This window comes from Etheostoma cragini, chromosome 2, assembly GCF_013103735.1.
Source record: "Etheostoma cragini isolate CJK2018 chromosome 2, CSU_Ecrag_1.0, whole genome shotgun sequence".
Classification (NCBI taxonomy): domain Eukaryota; kingdom Metazoa; phylum Chordata; class Actinopteri; order Perciformes; family Percidae; genus Etheostoma; species Etheostoma cragini.
This window is the reverse complement of record NC_048408.1, coordinates 13,596,983-13,615,340: the sequence shown is the minus strand read 5'-3', so window position 1 is coordinate 13,615,340 and position 18,358 is coordinate 13,596,983. Positions and strand designations below refer to the sequence as shown.

At 39.4% G+C, this 18,358-nt stretch overlaps 1 protein-coding gene and 1 long non-coding RNA gene across 2 annotated transcripts in view; one reads left to right on the top strand and one right to left on the bottom strand.

The window, feature by feature from the left end:
- Positions 1-18,358, bottom strand: part of fbxo41 (F-box protein 41) — a 47,588-nt gene that overhangs the window by 24,184 nt on the left and 5,046 nt on the right. Inside the window, exons 2-3 of the mRNA XM_034889675.1 lie at positions 7,354-8,154; positions 6,526-6,755 (exon numbers count right to left, since the gene is read on the bottom strand). Of these exons, the coding sequence (XP_034745566.1) occupies positions 6,526-6,755; positions 7,354-7,902 (779 nt within the window). The 5' untranslated portion in view covers positions 7,903-8,154. The remainder of the gene's footprint in view (positions 1-6,525; positions 6,756-7,353; positions 8,155-18,358) is intronic.
- LOC117955850 lies at positions 6,521-14,400 on the top strand. The gene is made up of 4 exons (XR_004659144.1): positions 6,521-6,533; positions 8,800-8,804; positions 11,523-11,526; positions 14,258-14,400. It is a non-coding gene; the product is annotated as an uncharacterized LOC117955850 (long non-coding RNA).

Here is an 18,358-nt window from a genome sequence, read left to right as displayed (position 1 = left end):
TGAGACGCTGTACACTGAAAAATTACTCACATTATTCATCAATATTAAAATAAAATAATTTTCTGACCATTGACTAATAGATTAATTGGCTAACATATCAGCCCTAGTGTAGACTTTGGTAAGGCATACAGACATTTTGATCTATACACACCAGCTCATTCAGCTCTATGACAGCTTGACATTTTAAAAAAGGAGAAAAAAAATAATGACAGCATTGCCTGAATATCAGCTTTCCAGTAATCTTGCACAGCCAGACCTTCATAGCCCTGTATCAATGCTGGATTATGGTCTGGCTATGCTGTGTTAACATTCTAGGATAGGGGGAAAAATGCTCTGGCTTGTTTGTCCAACCAATGGCTGCTAACCCACAGGCACTGCAACAGTGCCCTTGCAAAATCATGTGCAAAATAGATAGCAGAAGGGGAGGGAGCTGCACCAGATGTCAGGCTTCATCCCAGCTATGTACATCCGTTGAGCCATACCTTTCCACAGAAGAAGCACAACCAGGCTGTTGACACTAAACCCCAGTACAGCACATGCTCCAAACATCTTTCACTACAATAATCAGAGTCCGGCAATTGTTATTGACTGGTTACTTTACCCTTTCACGTCAGTCTTAACAAAACAGGGAAGAAGACAGACGTGTCTCTTGATAGAATGGTTGGAGCATCCTTCCTACTTCCCTTTTTCCGTAATTGTAGAAAACCTTTCATCCAATCTCAAGGACACATGTCAGTTTCTTCCATCAAATGGTAGACATGAGCAGCCATCCACTCATAAATCCTGCTCTAAGCAGCCATCCACCCATAAATCCTGCTCTATCTGAGTGATAACATCCACTGGATCATCCATACACTACAATCATGCTGAAACCTATCTTGTTATAAGACTCTTTAAAATCCTGCCTGAAATCTGAATGTCTATGTACGTACATTTTTTTGACAGAGTTTAATTAGGCTGGTGTTATTGTCCAGCTGGTCTTAAGTATTTAACAATGCAGAAAGTACAAAGTGCATGTCAAGTAAATTTACAATTAATAAACATATTCCACATTAAAAATGATGTACAATGGATGCTTTTCTGTGTTTGGTGGCAGCGCTGCAATCTTTTCCTATAACCTGAACAATTTATTGGCTAACATGACATCTGTTCCCGGTTTGTATAGACAAATATTATTCGAGACAAATTGCACTTTAATATTTATGTTAAAACAAACAACCTAGATTACGCTCACTTACATTTTTAGTTGACGTTAACATTCTTAGATGTACCACAGAGCATGATCTAACTCTGACTTCTTTTCATTAGAGAGCCTTCAGAAGTCTTGCCAGTCTTCAGTCTCTCAGACACTAATTAGGGTGAGTTCTCTCTCTGCCCCTGACAGCTTGACTTTGCATTAAAAAATGCTCTTTTTTGAGAGGAGGCACTGTGACAGCAAATAGTCAGACTCCTCCATGCTCTGTGGAGCCGTTACAGCCTCTTTTTTTTCAAGCAACTTACTTTGTCATAGCTGGCTGTAGGAATAAATCAAGCCTCAAAGTTGATGCCTACTGCAACTATGCATTCTATGTGTGTGTTTAAAAAATGATATAATAACCTGACAAGAGCTTTCTCTGTACTACAATCGTCCTTCTTCAATACAGTTACTCTGAAAACCTGCACAGTCTAATACTAACAACTGCAATGTTGAAACATTTAATCACTCCCGTTTGTAAAGCACATGAGGGGTGTATAAGACAAATCGCAATATAACACAATCCGACATAACTATGCCAAAACATACAACTAGAAAAGATTAACATAATAATCACCTTTTAAACACAATAGATCATTATAAGCTTCACAAAGGAATCGTTGGTCATAGGGCTGCAACCAACAATTATGTATACGGACAATTATTTTCTCACTTAATTGGTTTGGTCAAGCCTCTTTCTTTAATTCTTTTCTCATATTTATGACTCTATTATTGCTATACATGCTTATAAGTGATCTCAATAAATTAGTTATACTATTTGTTTAATCTTCTTTCTATTCTTTTTTGGGGTGACATTGTAACATCTGTCCGGGGACTACAGCCTCTTGTCCAACTGTGGCACATTTACAGCAGTGTTCATTATTGCAGACAGACAAACAGACAAACAGCTTGAAAGGGGTAAGGCAAATGTAAGGTGATTAAAAAGTGATTAAAAAGTAAGAATGGGCACTGCTGCTGTTAAATTAACCAGTACATAAATAAACAATCATTGCTGTTTTGTGCCTCCTTAATGATGTCTCTTGCAAATCATCCCAATTGAGAAGCTGGGACATTAGAATGTTGGTAATTCTTACTTGAAAAATGTCTTAACTGATTAATCAGTAACTAAAATTGTTGCTGAATATTTTTTTGAGGATTGACTAATTGATAAATCAATAAGTGTTTTAGCCCTAACTTGTTTCAGAAATAGCTCTTCAAAATTCTACTGTAACTATAACAAGACAAATAGCATATTAGCATTTCATAACAATTAAATAAACCTTGCTGTACGTCATTAAGCAATCACTAATAGCTGGAAAGATTACCAGTGTCTAACATATTTCTGTGACAGACACTAAATGAGGCTGTTTTTCTACTTTAAGTGAGTCTGTAGCACACTGAAATGATGAAGATAATCCTCCCACCATTTTTTATTTCTCCTCAAGCTCCAGTTTACAGCCGCTACCATTTATTCCAGCTGCTATCAAACCACTTAACAGGGGTGCTTGAGGGACTCTGTTATTCTTTTTTTCTTTTTTACTGCTACAGTGTAGTGTAATGTTATTCATCATTCAGTGACTTATGAGTCACTGAAAACAAAAAGAAGAGAGTTACGTTATGAGCGTGCAGTTTGTTTTTGTGCGTGTAGTGTTGTTTGTAAATTAATGTATACTAAACGCTGAGGTTATAATGACAACCAAGATGAATCAAACACGTTTACCTGAGATGTTTTGTATGCTTTTCATATTTATTTACAGTTTTGGAGTGCAGAATAAATTATTAGCCCATTTCATATTTTTATGAATAGCGCTGCAAACAGCAGAAGGCAGTTTGTGGGCGGTTCCTCTGGTTGCATGGCAACTCACAGTGAGGTGACTCGCATTCTAAGCATTTGACACCACTGATGTAAAACATGATGCACAGACTCTCCAAAGTCACTGACAGCTTTTAAAAGTTTTTTTTTTTTTAAGAATCGGCTGTGTGTATAAGAGCAAGCCACGTTTAAGCCAATAAGCTGCTCTGTGTCTGTTAACTTCTGCTTAGTCATCAACCCAGCTGAACATTCACCAACCATGATGCTCTTTTTCCACCTCAGACTTACTCTGTATTTTAAAGTCTGAATGAGCTCACTGTTTGACTGCCAGCTTCTCCTCAAAGAGACAGAGACCAAAAATGTGTGTGTGTGTGTGTGTGTGTGTGTGTGTGTGTGTGTGTGTGTGTGTGTGTGTGTGTGTGTGTGTGTGTGTGTGTGTGTGTGTGTGTGTGTGTGTGTGTGTGTGGGTGTGTGTGTGTGTGTTTTGTCAGACGGCCCAGGTGGGGATTTTAGGAATATGACCTTCCCAGTGTAATGCTTCCGGGATTGGTATGCACAACCACAGCACCCTTTACAACAGAGAGGCGGGACTAAACAGAAGAAAAGCACACTTGTCTTCTGCTCATTTGACCCAAAGAAACACTGTTTTGTATCTTACTAACACAAGATCAGTCAAGTCAGCTTCCATTACAATTATTACTACTGTCTCTGTCATAAGACTGTGGGATAGAAAATATACAATAGTTTTGTCATGTTGACACAAAGAGACACTTTTGTGAGTTAGCTGTGACTTGGAGGGACCAAAATGACCAAATGCAAATGTACTTATGTGTTGTTATCAACAACAATTTTTATAATGGAATAATCGTTTAGGTTATTTATAATAAATGTTTGCTTGATAAAAGCTGTTCTCTTTTCTCTGATTAATGTGACTTAAAAAAACTGAATCTTGATGTTTTAGAGCTGCTGGCCAGACTTCACTATGAAGAACACTACATCGGTGAAGCGCAAGGAATCTGGACAAGAGACTGTGGGTGTTTTCACACCTAAAAGTCTGGACCAAGGTCTGAATCAACAATCGTGTTTAATTACAATGTATACATTTGATCCTATTCTTTTTATGTTTCTCATAGTGATTTTGCTAGCGTGCTAAAGAACTTTTCATGACATACCTACGGCCATGTGTTGCGTTTGCCTTTGATTGGTAAATAGACAGGCGTGCAGATCCTGTAATTGGTCCGAAAATTCGGAACCATCCAAAAACACTGCAAACGAACCGAACCATGGTTAAGTTTGGTCAGGACCGAGACCATCTATTTTGATCAGACCAAAATTTGGTCTTTTGATCCAGACCGTGGTCCGAGGCACCTTTCTCAACTGCAATTTTGGTTCATATCAAACTGAAAAAGGCTGAAAGTCCGGACTAATTAAGGTAGGTGTGAAAACGCCCTGAATGAACACTTGAAACTAACATAAACTTTCTTTAAACACAAGATCAGAACATAAAAATCTACTGGAAGGGTATTAAAGTCTGGGCACAACCACATGACTAAACAATTTTATCCACTGTGGAAGGATATAAATGTGGCTGAAAACCAAGTAAGTGGACCATTTGGGAAATCATGATGAGGTATATTCTCTGACGTTTTAAAGATGAAACTATTAATTGAAAACACATATGACACACATAATAATGCTTTAGTATTAAAACCCAAAGGCCTTTAAATGTACATCACTTTTGTGCCATTAATTAATGACTTTACAAGTAATCACATCCATACAGTGCAGTGAGATGTGCAGTTGTGTGTTTGTGATGAGATTCGACGCCTTGTAAAGCGCCTTTCTGTCCCCGACCTACTGTTGACATTCAGGCCTGATAAGGAAACAGAAGAGGTGATAAAAAACCCAGAGGAAGATAGAAAGATGAGGGTGGCTGCCCTGTGAGATAGACACAGTACAGATACTAGATAACTTTAATATGAGCCTTGAAAAACACTTGTCAACACTTGTTGGTCACTTTAACAAAGCAAATAGGTGCAAACAAGCAAAGAGCTTGTGTTTGTGGATGCAGCAGTTAGGAAAGCGCTACACCTTAATCTATACAAGTAGACAGAAACTATGTTTTATTCACCTGTTCACCCAACTAACAATGGACACAAAATAACCTAAACATAAATAACATAAATAACCTGTCAAATTCTTCTGTTTCCAGAGCCTCATTATACATTACATTTTTTTTGTGCCTCGAAAGTCCCTTTTAACTGCAACTGTGAGTCTTCTACTGATCAAATGTTTAATGGAAATTCAATGCATCTTTTAAAAAGAAATAGTTAGAGGAAAAAGGAAAACCAGTTTGTAAAATATAATTGTAGAGGATACATTTTTTTTTTATTAATTACCTTCCATTTTAACATAGACTGAGTAAAAACAATATATTTTATGCACTCCCTCTAGCCTCAAACTAAAAATAGTAGCAATGTTTGGAGCACACAATAAATTACTCCAGGATTCATTTCAATAAAAGCTCTAAAAAAATAAAGCCTTATATTACTCACTCTTTGTGCCATGCTTTGGAACAGCTCCAAATCATGTTCATCAGATTCAGAGCCAGCAATAACTTGCATTAGCACACTGATAATTTATATCCAAGCGCTCTTTCTAGTTACAGCATACTTTTCACTAGTGCATGAAGCAACATGGCAGCATCATGGAGGGACTGGTCTGAGTCTCTGCTGCTGACCCAGCTGCTCTTGTTCAAATCTACATTCAGCATGAACAGCTAACCAGCCCTGGAGGGCCATAGTGTATGGAGACAGCAGCAGGACAGATGCTGACCACATCTGGTGGGTGGATGCTACTGACAATTACACCATAAACCTATATGATATGAGGGGTAGAGGTGAAGGAAAGGAGTGTATTAGGGTTAGTATGCACGACCTTGCATTTTATGAAAGGAAGACCAAGGAGAATAGTTAGGAGCCATCTATAGAGAAGTTAAAGGTGAAGAAATTGGCATCCGAGTGTGTTCATGTTTTACTTCTCTCCCGCTACATTTCATTCCACCATAAGTCACGTGGACTATAACCTTTTTATTAACAAGAGAGATGGATAGACCAATTGACCGTCAAACTGTCATCCCCGTCAACTAAACAGCAGCATGTGAGAGTGTGACTTCTTTTGAACACACAATAAAAACTAGGATTATTTTCGTCATTAATTAAGGTGATGTCTTCAAATTACTTTTTTTGTCCAACCAAAACCTAAAGGTATTACACTTACTTTCACAGCAGATAAAGGAAATCTGTAAATATTTACATGTTAGAAACTGCAACCAGTGAACTAAATGGAAATATTTTTTCCATTATCAAAATTGCAGCTCCAATGAGAATACATGTCTTGATTTCCATTAGGTATCAGGAAAGCACACAAACAGGCCAGCTGTAGTGCTAAGTCGACACTCAGTCTGAAGATCACTTACTGTTGTTTGTGATTGAGCTCCTGCTCCTTGTTCACTAGATCCTGTTTGAGGTTGGCTAGCATTTCCACAGAGACATCCACCTGCCGAGAGAGCTCCGAGGCCTTGTCCTCCAGGTCTTGCTTCTCCTGACTCAGCCGTTCGCTCTCCAGCTTGGCCCGCTCCAGCTCTGAGCTCTTCCTCTCCAGCTCTGACTGAAGACGACCTACGCGGGCCGCTATTTTCTGCTCCACCTACAAGACAAGAGACACTTGAGCTGCCAAATCACCCGCAATATTCCCCACATTATATGAAACGCAACAAGATCATTTATTTTCTTTCTGCTGCTGAGCTCAAAGTTCTCAAAGCAGACTGAGAACAGACTGAGAGTTATTAAATGTCTAACCTAATGACAGAGAGTATTTTCCATCAGGGCCCCTGGACTGTGCAATAACCCACCGGCGGACATCAAACTAGCAAACCGGAGCAAGAGTGTTACGATCTTGAAATGCTATCTAAGCAACACACCCATTTTAGAGGTTAAGTTTCCGAAGTAGAAGAGAAGAAAATACGAATATCTGTATTTCAAAATGTGAAGATTTGAGGGATTGCAGGTGATTTCCATAGTTTACAATAGACTTTCCTGCTGCATTATATTTTGTTGCAATTCAAGTTTTTAGCCATTAGTGGCAGGACTGACCACTGTGTTGCTCAACAGCACTCCAATTATTCATGTAGAAGAAAGAAATTTTGCAACATTTAGATTTTTCAATCATCAGTAGCATACTTTACTGAAGTTTATGTGAACACATTTGACAGAAACAGTTAATTTTGATAACCATAATTATTGACCTCTTCAGACAGCTTCTCCAGCCTTTCATCCAGTTCCAGCCGTTCAAACGCCCTAGCCTTGAGCCTGGCCAGGCCCTCTTCATAGGCCGCCTCTACTGCACTCGCCGCTACATTAGCTGCCACTGCTACAGCTGTGCTGGGGTTTCCGTGGGGACCGGGGTCTGCGGATGTCATGGCTTTTTTCATAAAAATCTCCCCCAGGGGAAACTCCACATTGGGAATATACCGGGCTGCAGTGTTGGAGTTAGCAGGGGTCAAACTCAGGTCGTCCGCACAAGGAAGCTCACGACAAGGGAAGTGCCGCTCCTTTAAAGCTGACGGCCGCAGCGGCTCAAAAGGGTCGTTGTTGTTGGCAGGTGCAAGGATAGCTCCCTCAGCCACTAGCGGCAGCAGAGCAGCAGCGTCACATACACTGTTGGATTTGGAGAGGACGTAGAGGGTCTCGTATGTGTGGTTGTACTCCAGATGAGCTCGTAATGACGACAGGCTTCGGAAGCGCTTGTGCTCCCCGCAGCGAGGACAGCGGTACGGCAGGTCCAGAGAGGCCATTCCGTGCAGTAACTGCCGGAAGAGAGGGGGCGCTCATGTGGCACAACGATGGCACCAGTATGAGGGCACAGAGGTAAAGCATGTGTCAGATCCTCTCATGGTGAAAACAAGGGTGACAATGGCAAGTCAGTAGGAGGAAGAGAGATCCCATGTCCTATGGAAGATCCCAGCTCAGTCATATGAGCACACATAGTGGCAACATTCAACTGGTCTTTTTACCTCATCTTCGTCATTGTTCCCCTGCTTGAGGTCCTAGAAACAGAGCAAAGAAATTACAAGTGAGTTAAAGTCCTTTATACTGTGAGTTTAGGTATAACATCAGATGAGAAAGAGAATCAAATGAACAATATGACATAATCAAGTTAAATAAATGACGTTGATGACAAAGGCCATTCCTAATATTTCCTGTGGGATAAATAAAGTTCCATCTCATCTAATTCTATCTTATTTTAGTGCAACTTCAAAACAATAAACTAGGGGAAAACTGTGTACTCCAGAACCATATTTCATAAATACAGTGAGGTTTGAAAGTTTGGGCACCCCAGGTAAAAATGTGTATTAATGTGCATAAAGAAGCAAAGAAAAGATGGAAAAATCTCCAAAAGGCATCAAATGACAGATGAGACATTTGTATAATATGTCACAAAAGGTTAGATTTTCTTTCCATCATTTACACTTTCAAAATAACAGAAAACTAAAAAATGGCATCTGCAAAAGTTTGGGCACACTGCAGAGTTTATAGCATACACTGTCCCCTTTGGAAAGCTAAAACCTGACCGCGTCATGTATTATTCTCGATCATCATCTGGAAAAACCAGGTGATATCATTCTTAAGGTTTTAAATGCCCAGACTCAGCTGACTTAGCCCCAAAAATCAGCACCATGGCTACTTCTAAGCAGTTGTCTAGAAAACTGAAACTGAAAATAGTTGATGCTCTCAAAGCAGGAGAAGGCTATAAGAAGATAGCAAAGCGTTTTCAGATGCCAATATCCTCTGTTGGGAATGTAATTAAGAAATGACAGTCATCAGGAACAGAGGAAGTTAAAGCAAGATCTGGAAGACCAAGAAAAATGTCAGACAGAACAGCTCGCTGGATTGTGAGAAAAGCAACTCCAAACCCATGTTTGACTGCACAATCCAAAGAAGAAATACACACTATAAAGAGATACTTGTACAAATATGGTCTTCATGGAGGAGTCATCAGAACAAACCCTCTTCTACGTCCTCACCGCAAAAATCAGTGTTTGAAGTTTGCAAATGAACATATAGACAAGCCTGATACATTGTGGGAACACGTTCTGTGAACCGATGAGGTTAAAATAGAACTTTTTGGCCGCAATGAGCAAAGGTACGTTTGGAGAAGAAAGGGCACAGAATTTAATGAAAAGAACACTCTGTCCAACTGTTAAGCATGGGGGGGGATCAATCATGCTTTGGGGTTGTATTGCAGCCAGTGGCACAGGGAAAATTTCATGAGTAGAAGGAAAAATGGATTTAATAGAATTTCAGCAAATTTTGAAAGATAACTTGATGCCATCTGTGAAAAAAAGCTGAAGTTAAAGAGAGGATGGCTTCTACAAATGGATAACGATCTAAACACACCTCAAAATCCAAGGTGGATTACATCAAGAGGCGTAAACTGAAGGTTTAGCCATGTCCTTCACAATCTCCTGACTTCAACATAATTGAAAATCTATGAATAGACCTTAAAAGGAGCAGTGCATGACAGACAGCCCAGAAATTGCAAAGGCTGGCTACAAGAATGGTTTACTGTGATAGTTGCCAAAGGTATAAGATATTAACTCTGCAGGGAGCCCAAACTTTTGCAGAAGACATTTTTTTGTTTACTGTTATTTGAAAGTGTAAATGATGGAAATAACATCTAACTTTTTGTGACATATAATATGAATGTCTAATCTGTCATGTGACGTCTTTTGGAGATGTTTCCATCTTTTCTTGGCTTCTTTATGCACATTAAAACAATTTTTTACCTGGGGTGCCCAAACTTTCAAACCCCACTGTATATCCAGCATGGACCAACAGGACCAAGTTAATCCTGCCACTTTAACTTTTATGGACTCCTACAACTTGTGATTTAAACATTTTATTTTTCACCTTTTATGAAAACAAGGTGAAAAAAGACAAATTCACACATAAACTAGTCTTTCAAGAAGTTAATAGCATGATTTTAGCTTTCTTGGACATATTAGTAAAATGTGATTATACTGTACATATGCTTCCTATGTCTGAACTCTCCAAATAGGAATCTTGATCTATACGTTTAGTGACCAAGAAAAATAAAACCTGCATTTCAAGGGTTAAAAAGCAAACTCCTGCATTTGTACCCTGAAATACTCAGAGCAAGACTGGAGGGGAGTGGGGCAAAGGAAATGGCTCCATTAGTGAGAGTGCTTGTTAGCGCCAACAACATTGTCTAGTCTGATGTCTATGAGGTTAACACTCGAAGTTCTTTACGAGAGCATCTGGTAACTAAAACCAATCTCTACTATCTGCTATCCAAGTTGTGCCGTCTTTCTCCAGTACAGTTCCTTGTAAGCCTTCAATGCCACCTTTTATATTTAATAAACCCAGTATTAAGTCAAGAAAAGATCAGTCAAGTCAAGTGCACACCAAAAAAACACAAACACAGCCCGCTCTTCAACCATTTTCCTTGGATAAATTTCTGAATAACAATCAACCTTGCATTCATGACTGGTATGGTATCATGACCGATACTGATAAAAACCTAGATTGCTTTTGACTATGAAAATGGCAGCAACAACAACAAAAATAAGTTGTGTCTTCATACAGTGGCTTTCAATTTTACTTCAAAAAATACTACTTTTTCTTTTTTGATATTGGATAGAAACCATCTTAAATAAGATGCTGTCATATAATATCTTATCATGTAAAAGCATAATATCATCATGGCATGATGCCTTGACCATTGTCTAGTAAACAGTTTGTCCATAGAACCCTAAAGATCTGCTGAACTCCTTCACAATGTTTAATGTTGCTTAGCCCAATGAAGCAAATTTCTTTACCCTCAAGTATTGTTCACTTTATGTTTCTTTTAAAATCAGCAACCCAAAGGGTGCTGGTTAAAGAACCAAGAATTTTAAAGCCTTGAACTTGGTCAGCACATCATGTAGAGTGGGCGCAGTCCGTATTTCAACATGGACCATTCAGAGTCTTACACCTGGGTGAACACGGTGTTGTACACCAATCCGATACTGACACACTGATACAGACTCTCTCTCGCTCAAGCAGCTTTAAATGAAAGACGCAGTAGGCACTGCCATTGGCGCTGTAATCACAAATCACAGATGATGGCTAGTCTTTACAGAGGGCTAATACACTGGGAATCTCCAGAAGTCACTGAGACTGTTATTAGAAGTCTGGTGAGGAAGAAACAGGGAGGTTACTGGCAAGCCATGCCCACTTATTAAAGGAGGAGGATTTCACAGACCCAGGCACTACACTGCAGACAGCAGGCATTTGTCATCTGCTTGAAATTACAAAGTGAGGTATTTAACCAGGCAGGAAATGGAAGGGAAGTGAGGCTTTGGAAGCCTCATGTCACATCCTGCCAATAGAGCTCAGCTGAGATGTCCCAGAGGACTGTCTTTATTAATTTATTGTGATTAGTGAATAGTGGATGTGTGTGTAACATAAGACACAGAGTTAGCCATGGCCTTTAGCTTCCCTCATTGCTACCAGCACCAAAGAGTGGAGTTTACATTTTCTGTATTTATTTTGAATATTAAATTAACATAACATTTATATTACATATTCTGAGTGTTCCTCACCATCAGAGGACCCTGTACACCAAGGTGGGGACTGACAATCTTGCATTCTGGGCACTTTCCGGGTGGGCCGACCGCCTACACTTCTTTTTTTTTACCAGCCCATGAACCGTACCAAAAAAGTGGTAAGCCTAGATTGGCAGCCCCGTGTCTTTTAATTGACACTAGGCTGGCCCAAAACACTTTATTCAAAAATATATCACATAGGCTAGGATTTTCTGACAGACACGGCCCGTGAAACGCATAGCTCAGCAAACCATTGGTTGTTTTCTTAATTGACATTGGACTGGCCCAATCATATCTTTAAACAGCACCCTCCTTGGGATTTCTGCCTGTATGCAGTTTCAGTGTGCATCTGCCAGGCTAGAATAGTGATAGAGATCATGAAGAATGAGGTGAGGAGAAGGAGGTGCATAGAAGCTGCGTGAGAAAACAAAACAGGCCCTTCAGGCAGACGCAGCCAAATGTGTCAACTTGACAGACATGTTTTCGGCAGTATCAGGGTCTTCATCAGCTCCCATGGCTGATGACAGTGGTGGTGTTGTCGGTGTCGGCAGCAGTGGCATGCACAGTGAGGAGGAGACTCAGACAGAGATGAGGAAGTGAGGGTTGAACTTGCAGTAAGCATCACTCCCCTTAAAACACTTTGCTCCTTGATAAAACTAAGCCAAAACAAGTGGTTGACAAACTGTTGATGATAACACTACAACAATATAAGAAGTAGGTCTGCTATACTGTATGACTGCATTAGCGTTGCTAAGTTCGCAGGTGTAATGCCAGGAAAAAATTTTGGTCCAAGTCCATCTTTGCTGTAAACTGAGAATAGTTCAAAGTGATAATTTCAAAGGTATTCGATTTACATTTATAAATGACAAAGAGAAGCAGAATATCCTGTCATTTGAGAAGCTGAAACCCGAGGATGTGTCATCTAACGTTTTGCTTGAAAACTAACTCAGGCGATTATCTTTCTGTCCATCCGGTAATCGTTTCAGCTCTACTATAAACCAGAAACATTGTTATGCTTAAGTACAGGCCTCAACAACCAATCAAGAGAATAAAAAATACCTGAGACAATTACAGAATCAACAATAAAACAAATCATCCATAAAATGAGACAAACAATACACCATGTAAGATGTAAAGAATGCAAACGTTAGATTTCAAACCAATATACTATTTTTCTGTAAAAATCAATAACAACCAAAAACCATCAGCTTTACCAAACCAGCTGTCCCATCTGCATCTATAATACAGTGCTCTCTACCTTCTAAGCCAAATGAGAATCTGTGGGACCAGATGCCGTTTACAAAGGTCCTTTAAAAAGGGGGATTGGAATGAGGAAAAATCTCAGCACTTCTTTGTCACTTGTGCACTGATCAACAACACATCTGCCACAAGGACCCTTTTTGTTTGTGTCATGGCACTATTTTGGGATAGTAAACATACAGCACAGAAGAACTCTGTCATAATAATTGAGAGCAGCCACCTGGTACTATGGCAAAATATCCCAGAGAGTGGCATAGTATTTAGCATTAAGAGGCCCAGTGTTTTAAAACATTTTGATTCTTAGTATGAGCATTAAGAAAATACTGTTTTAGTATTGATGCTAATTACAAGGTTTATCTTTCTTTTAAACTTGTATGCACTGTTAGACACTTGTATGTTGTATATGTACTGTGTTTAGTTGTCTCTGATTTATGTACTGTCCAGGGCTGATGGGAATACACAGTCATTAGTAAATATCAGGATACTGTTACTGCTACAGACCACATACTTACATACATGACAGACCATCAGAAGTATCACTCTAATTGGTTATTTAATTTCTGTTTGAGTTCTGTTGAGTCGTAAGTAACCCTAATGTACAGACCTTTAATGGAAAGCTGCTTTTTAAAGGCTCCTAAAGCTCTCGAACAAAAACAACGTCCTTTTTATTGTCTGTCAAACCCAAGCTTCCAGACGGTAAACAAGCAATTTAAGTCAAGGCATAGATAGACCTACATAAAACAGAACCCAGGCTTCAATTTGACTATGGTTTTTGGTTTTTAACAACAAAGGCATGACTAATGAGCTCTTTATATATTGCTGTTTTACATCATTCCAGTAACCTGAAGTTAAGGGACATTTAAAAATGGAGGTTGAACTTCAGAGGTGGTCAACGCACACTGTCCATTTCTATTGCAGAGATAAAGGTTTCTAAACGTAAGGTCCGGGACAGAGCCCAGGTGGGTATTCTCAAATGGACAGAGAGTATAAAAGTATGAAAAGACGTTAATAAAAGAACAAGAGAGGTGAAGCTACAAAAATGAGAGAGACAGAGACAGTGATGGGGAAGACGATATTGATACTGCAGGAGTTTTACAATTTATAAAGAAGTAGTGGACGGCTAAGAGCTCATAGCCCTGTAAAATAGTCATGTGAGCATTCCAACAGAAGACAGTTTGTATTTTTCTGTTTAAGAGTAGGGCAATAATACAATTAGTGTTTATTAAAGACACTAGAAGCAGTGTGGAGCAGTGTTTTTATGAATGGGTGCATGTTTTGTTAGTATCTTGTGAATATGCAATAGGGGTGGCACGGTTCACAAAACCCACGGTTTGGTTCGTATCACGGTTTTAGGGGCACGGTTTTCGATTCTGTACGGTTCTTGTTTTCTTCCTTTACTCTTTAACATTTCAGAGATATACTTCAGCCTAATATACAGTACATAGCTTCATTATCATATCATGTAATTATGCACAAACTGAATATGACTTGAGTTTAAGCACAATATTGGGACCATCTCTGAGGAACGCTAGGTGAGATTTTGATACAGCAAGTGGGAAGACATTGATGATTTCAACAATCTTTTCATTAATTTGGCAAAAACAAAAAAGTTTATTGCCATCTACACAAACATATGTGCCTTTTTAGCATTCAAAGATTGAAATATTACAGAATAGATGAACCATAACACCTCTAATATCCACGAAGATGCACATGTGCAACACATTCTGGCTGGTGTGGTTACACGTGGTCTGCGGTTGTGAGGTCGGTTGGATGTACTGCCAAATTCTCTGAAACGCCTTTGGAGACAGCTTATGGCAGAGAAATGAACATTCAATTCACGGGCAACAGCTCTGGTGGACATTCCTGCAGTCAGCATGCCAATTGCACGCTGCCTCAAAACTTGCGACATATGTGGCATTGTGCTGTGTGCTACCATATACTTAATAGTATGGTGTAAGTGTTCTTAATGTGTTTTTTGTGTTTAGGACCTGTGTCAGCCTTCAGAATCCGAGGGCCAGATGTATAGTCGTACATTTGCAAACGGAGCGTTATCAGCACCAAGGCCAACCCGCAGTAAGTGCATGCTGTGATACATCAGCTTACGTTGTATTTACCAAACCACCAGTTCATCGGGTCATCCGCGCCTTTCTCAGCCCACTAAATCGTAAATTGCGTTTATTTAGAAGTGCAATTGAATGGGCCTCCTTCTCTCTTTCCATCATGGATCAGCCACCAAGTCAGTCAAAAAGCAAAAACAAAGATTTACCAATAACGAAGTTGATCTGCTTGTTTATGAGGTTACAGCCAATTTAAATATTATACAACGCCGGTGGGGAAATGGTTGACTACTGCGCTGTAGCAAAGAGTTAAATACTTGTGCTGTGATACGGCTGAGTGCAAACTGCGATATTCCCACTGCTGATGCTAGGATTGTTTGAAATGATCCTGATGCCAATATTTGTAACGTAGCGAGGAGTTTAATAACTGCTAGAATGGAATGTGAATGCTGATTTGGAGATTCAATGTCATCTTTGATTTCTTCCAGTAAATGTAATACTGCATGGCTGCTTAATGTGTAAGGCTTAAGGATTTTGTGTTCACTCAACTGAAAAAGTGTGATACTTGTGGCAAAAATCCTTTCAGTTTGTCTCCTTAGACTAAAAGGTATGTCTGCGTCTTGCTCAGATTAAGCTACTGCTGCCATTTCCCCAGGAGGCACATGCATGGAAACCCGCTTGCGGCTGGTTTTCAGCTTTTAAGAGGCAGAGCGTTTTTACCGAAAAACAGATGCCACTTTCACAGGCGTTTTTTATACATACTGAAATACATAATGAGGAGCCCTTTATGCCTCCCATCTCTTTATGGGAAACTCCCACTATCCCCTTCACCCTCCCATGAATGCATATGCATGACACCGAAAAGCCCAATTTGCCATTTTCAGTCCTCGCAACAGACAGTCGTTGCTTCTACTTCTTGCGGCCAGTTTGTACTTAACTTGCCACGCTTTTACGTGATCGTTGTAAAACAAATACGCCTGAAGTGGGAACAAAAGCATTAGTACATCTGGCCCAGAGTGTTGTGACATTAACATTGAGGCAGGTTATTAACTCTCTGGCGGAATAAAATGCTTTTTTATCAAAAATGATTACAGATATACATTTCTACTCATCCTCACCTTCTGCCTCAATTACTGCATCTTTTCATTTTAAGCACTACAGCTATGTGTTCACTGGCTAACAGTTTGTGTGCACAACAGTGTTTAAGACATTTTAATAATTAACGCTCTGCATACAAACACCCTGATTGAACCTGCAGTGCTGATCTGTCCAGCACAGCAGCAATTGGTCTGCTTGAGAGTAGAAGAGGCTACCACAAGTTTCAATCAACAAGCTTTGCAGATTTGCTAAGAAATATGTTAATATAACTGCAAGCACAACCATCTCAGTGGGTGATCCCTCTCTGCCTCAGCCTACCCAAGATCATTCTTTCTTTAAATCGCTTTCTACTTTTGCAGCTTTCTTTAACAAAAATTCTCACACCACCCATGGTAAAAAAGTGGAAGTACAAGCTTGATGCTGTGTTTAACAATTTGACATTTTGTTATGCATTCTTGATTTCTTAGATCTTAGCAGGTTTTTCAAACTCTGTAAGCAAATTAACTTGGGTGCCGATGCTCTGCACAGCTGTTGGCACTATAAACAAGCAAGAAAATGAATATGTAGGTCAAACAACCGTGAAACTTCAGTTTAAATGCTTCTCTTTGGCTTGTGTTGTGTGTATTTTTGTTTCTCAAATCTTTGTAAATGCACGTTTTTTTGTTTTTTTCACAGACCACTGGTTATTGAGGAGAGTGATATGATTACTGGAGTATTTTTGCCTTACTTAAGCTAAACCAACACTGTCACCAATGTAAGAGGCCTAAGGAACTAATGACATGACTCATACTAAATGGAAGCATCGTGTTAGTTCAGGCACAGCACCAAAGTCACGCCTAAATTAGGTTCCCCAACTTCGTCCTTAAGTGCTATATTTTTGTTATTGTTGACTTAACTAAGCTTTAATGTCCATTTCAGTGTTAATTAGGGTGAATCATTTCTCCCAGCAGAATTCTTGTAGCTGCTTGAATTCTTTGAGAACTCCTTCAAAGAGCAGAGCCTTTTGTGCTAAATCTAACTGTATACCAATTTTCTATAAATTCAATCAATACCTTGATGTGGGTGTCTGACTAAACTGTGCTTACATTTGAAAAACAAGGCTTTAAAGCTTTAGTTTGCAACTTTTTGATATCAATGAACATCTGTTTCATTCAAAGGGGCGGTACACGGTCACGAAAGGCTTGTATCATGTGGATGTGCCGACAGTTTTGTTGTCATTATTTACAATTCCTCATGAGGTGGCACAAACAATGTTTTATCAACACCGTGATAAGCAATTACATTAATACATGATTTAAAGAATTATATTACCGCTGAAAAGAGGGTCTTTCATGAAACTGAACTTTCTATGCAGTAGAATAGCAAAAACATTTTGAAATCGGTGCTACATGACCACAGAGAAGAAGCTGTGCTATTCCCCTTCAATCAAAAGGTAGAAGTCCTACAACTAACAGAATCCACTACGCCGCATTGGACGAATAAACGTTCCCAGTGGTTGGTGACATACTGCGGCACATCAAGTGCCTCTTTATTGACACAGAATGGCAGCCAGCTGCTAACAAACGATTTTGTTGAACAGTAAAACAGTACACTAAAATATGCTTCTGAAATCATTTTAGGCTTGAAATAGGCAAGACAGTAACAGAATTTTGGTTTATATTTAATCAGCGCTGCCTAGTTTCACAGTTTAATCTGAGTTTGGTAGAAGTTTGAAGAGTTTGAGGCAGAGAGAGAGGGTGACAAGTTTTGCGTCAAGCTTTTCACTTGATGGTTGTTTTGCTCACCTGTTAGTAGGGAGATCTGGGCACTGGTAAGATAGGAGGAAGTTTAACATGGTTAATTTGCACGTATCAACATTATGATGATACAAAGTTGGTTGAATATATTGAATAAAAATTCAAACTTCTTACATTATATACGTGAAGATACTGCAGCCTATGCCTCAGTCATAGCAACTTAATTCTTAAATTGTGCACCATGTGCATAAAACATCAGCTGGCCGTCAAGCTACCCCGTGACTGTTAAAGTTCAGCTCGAAAGGATGAACCCCAACTATTAAACTTGTTCTGAATTCATTCATGAATAATAAAAAGTTGCCAGTTAAAATGAAATGTCACTTAGCTATTGAGGCCAGGCGCTCCATGTCACAGTCAGCTGAGATGAGATTTGTTTTGCTTGGAGGTGTGGGGGGAACAGAGTGAGTCAATGTGTATCATAGCAGTCAT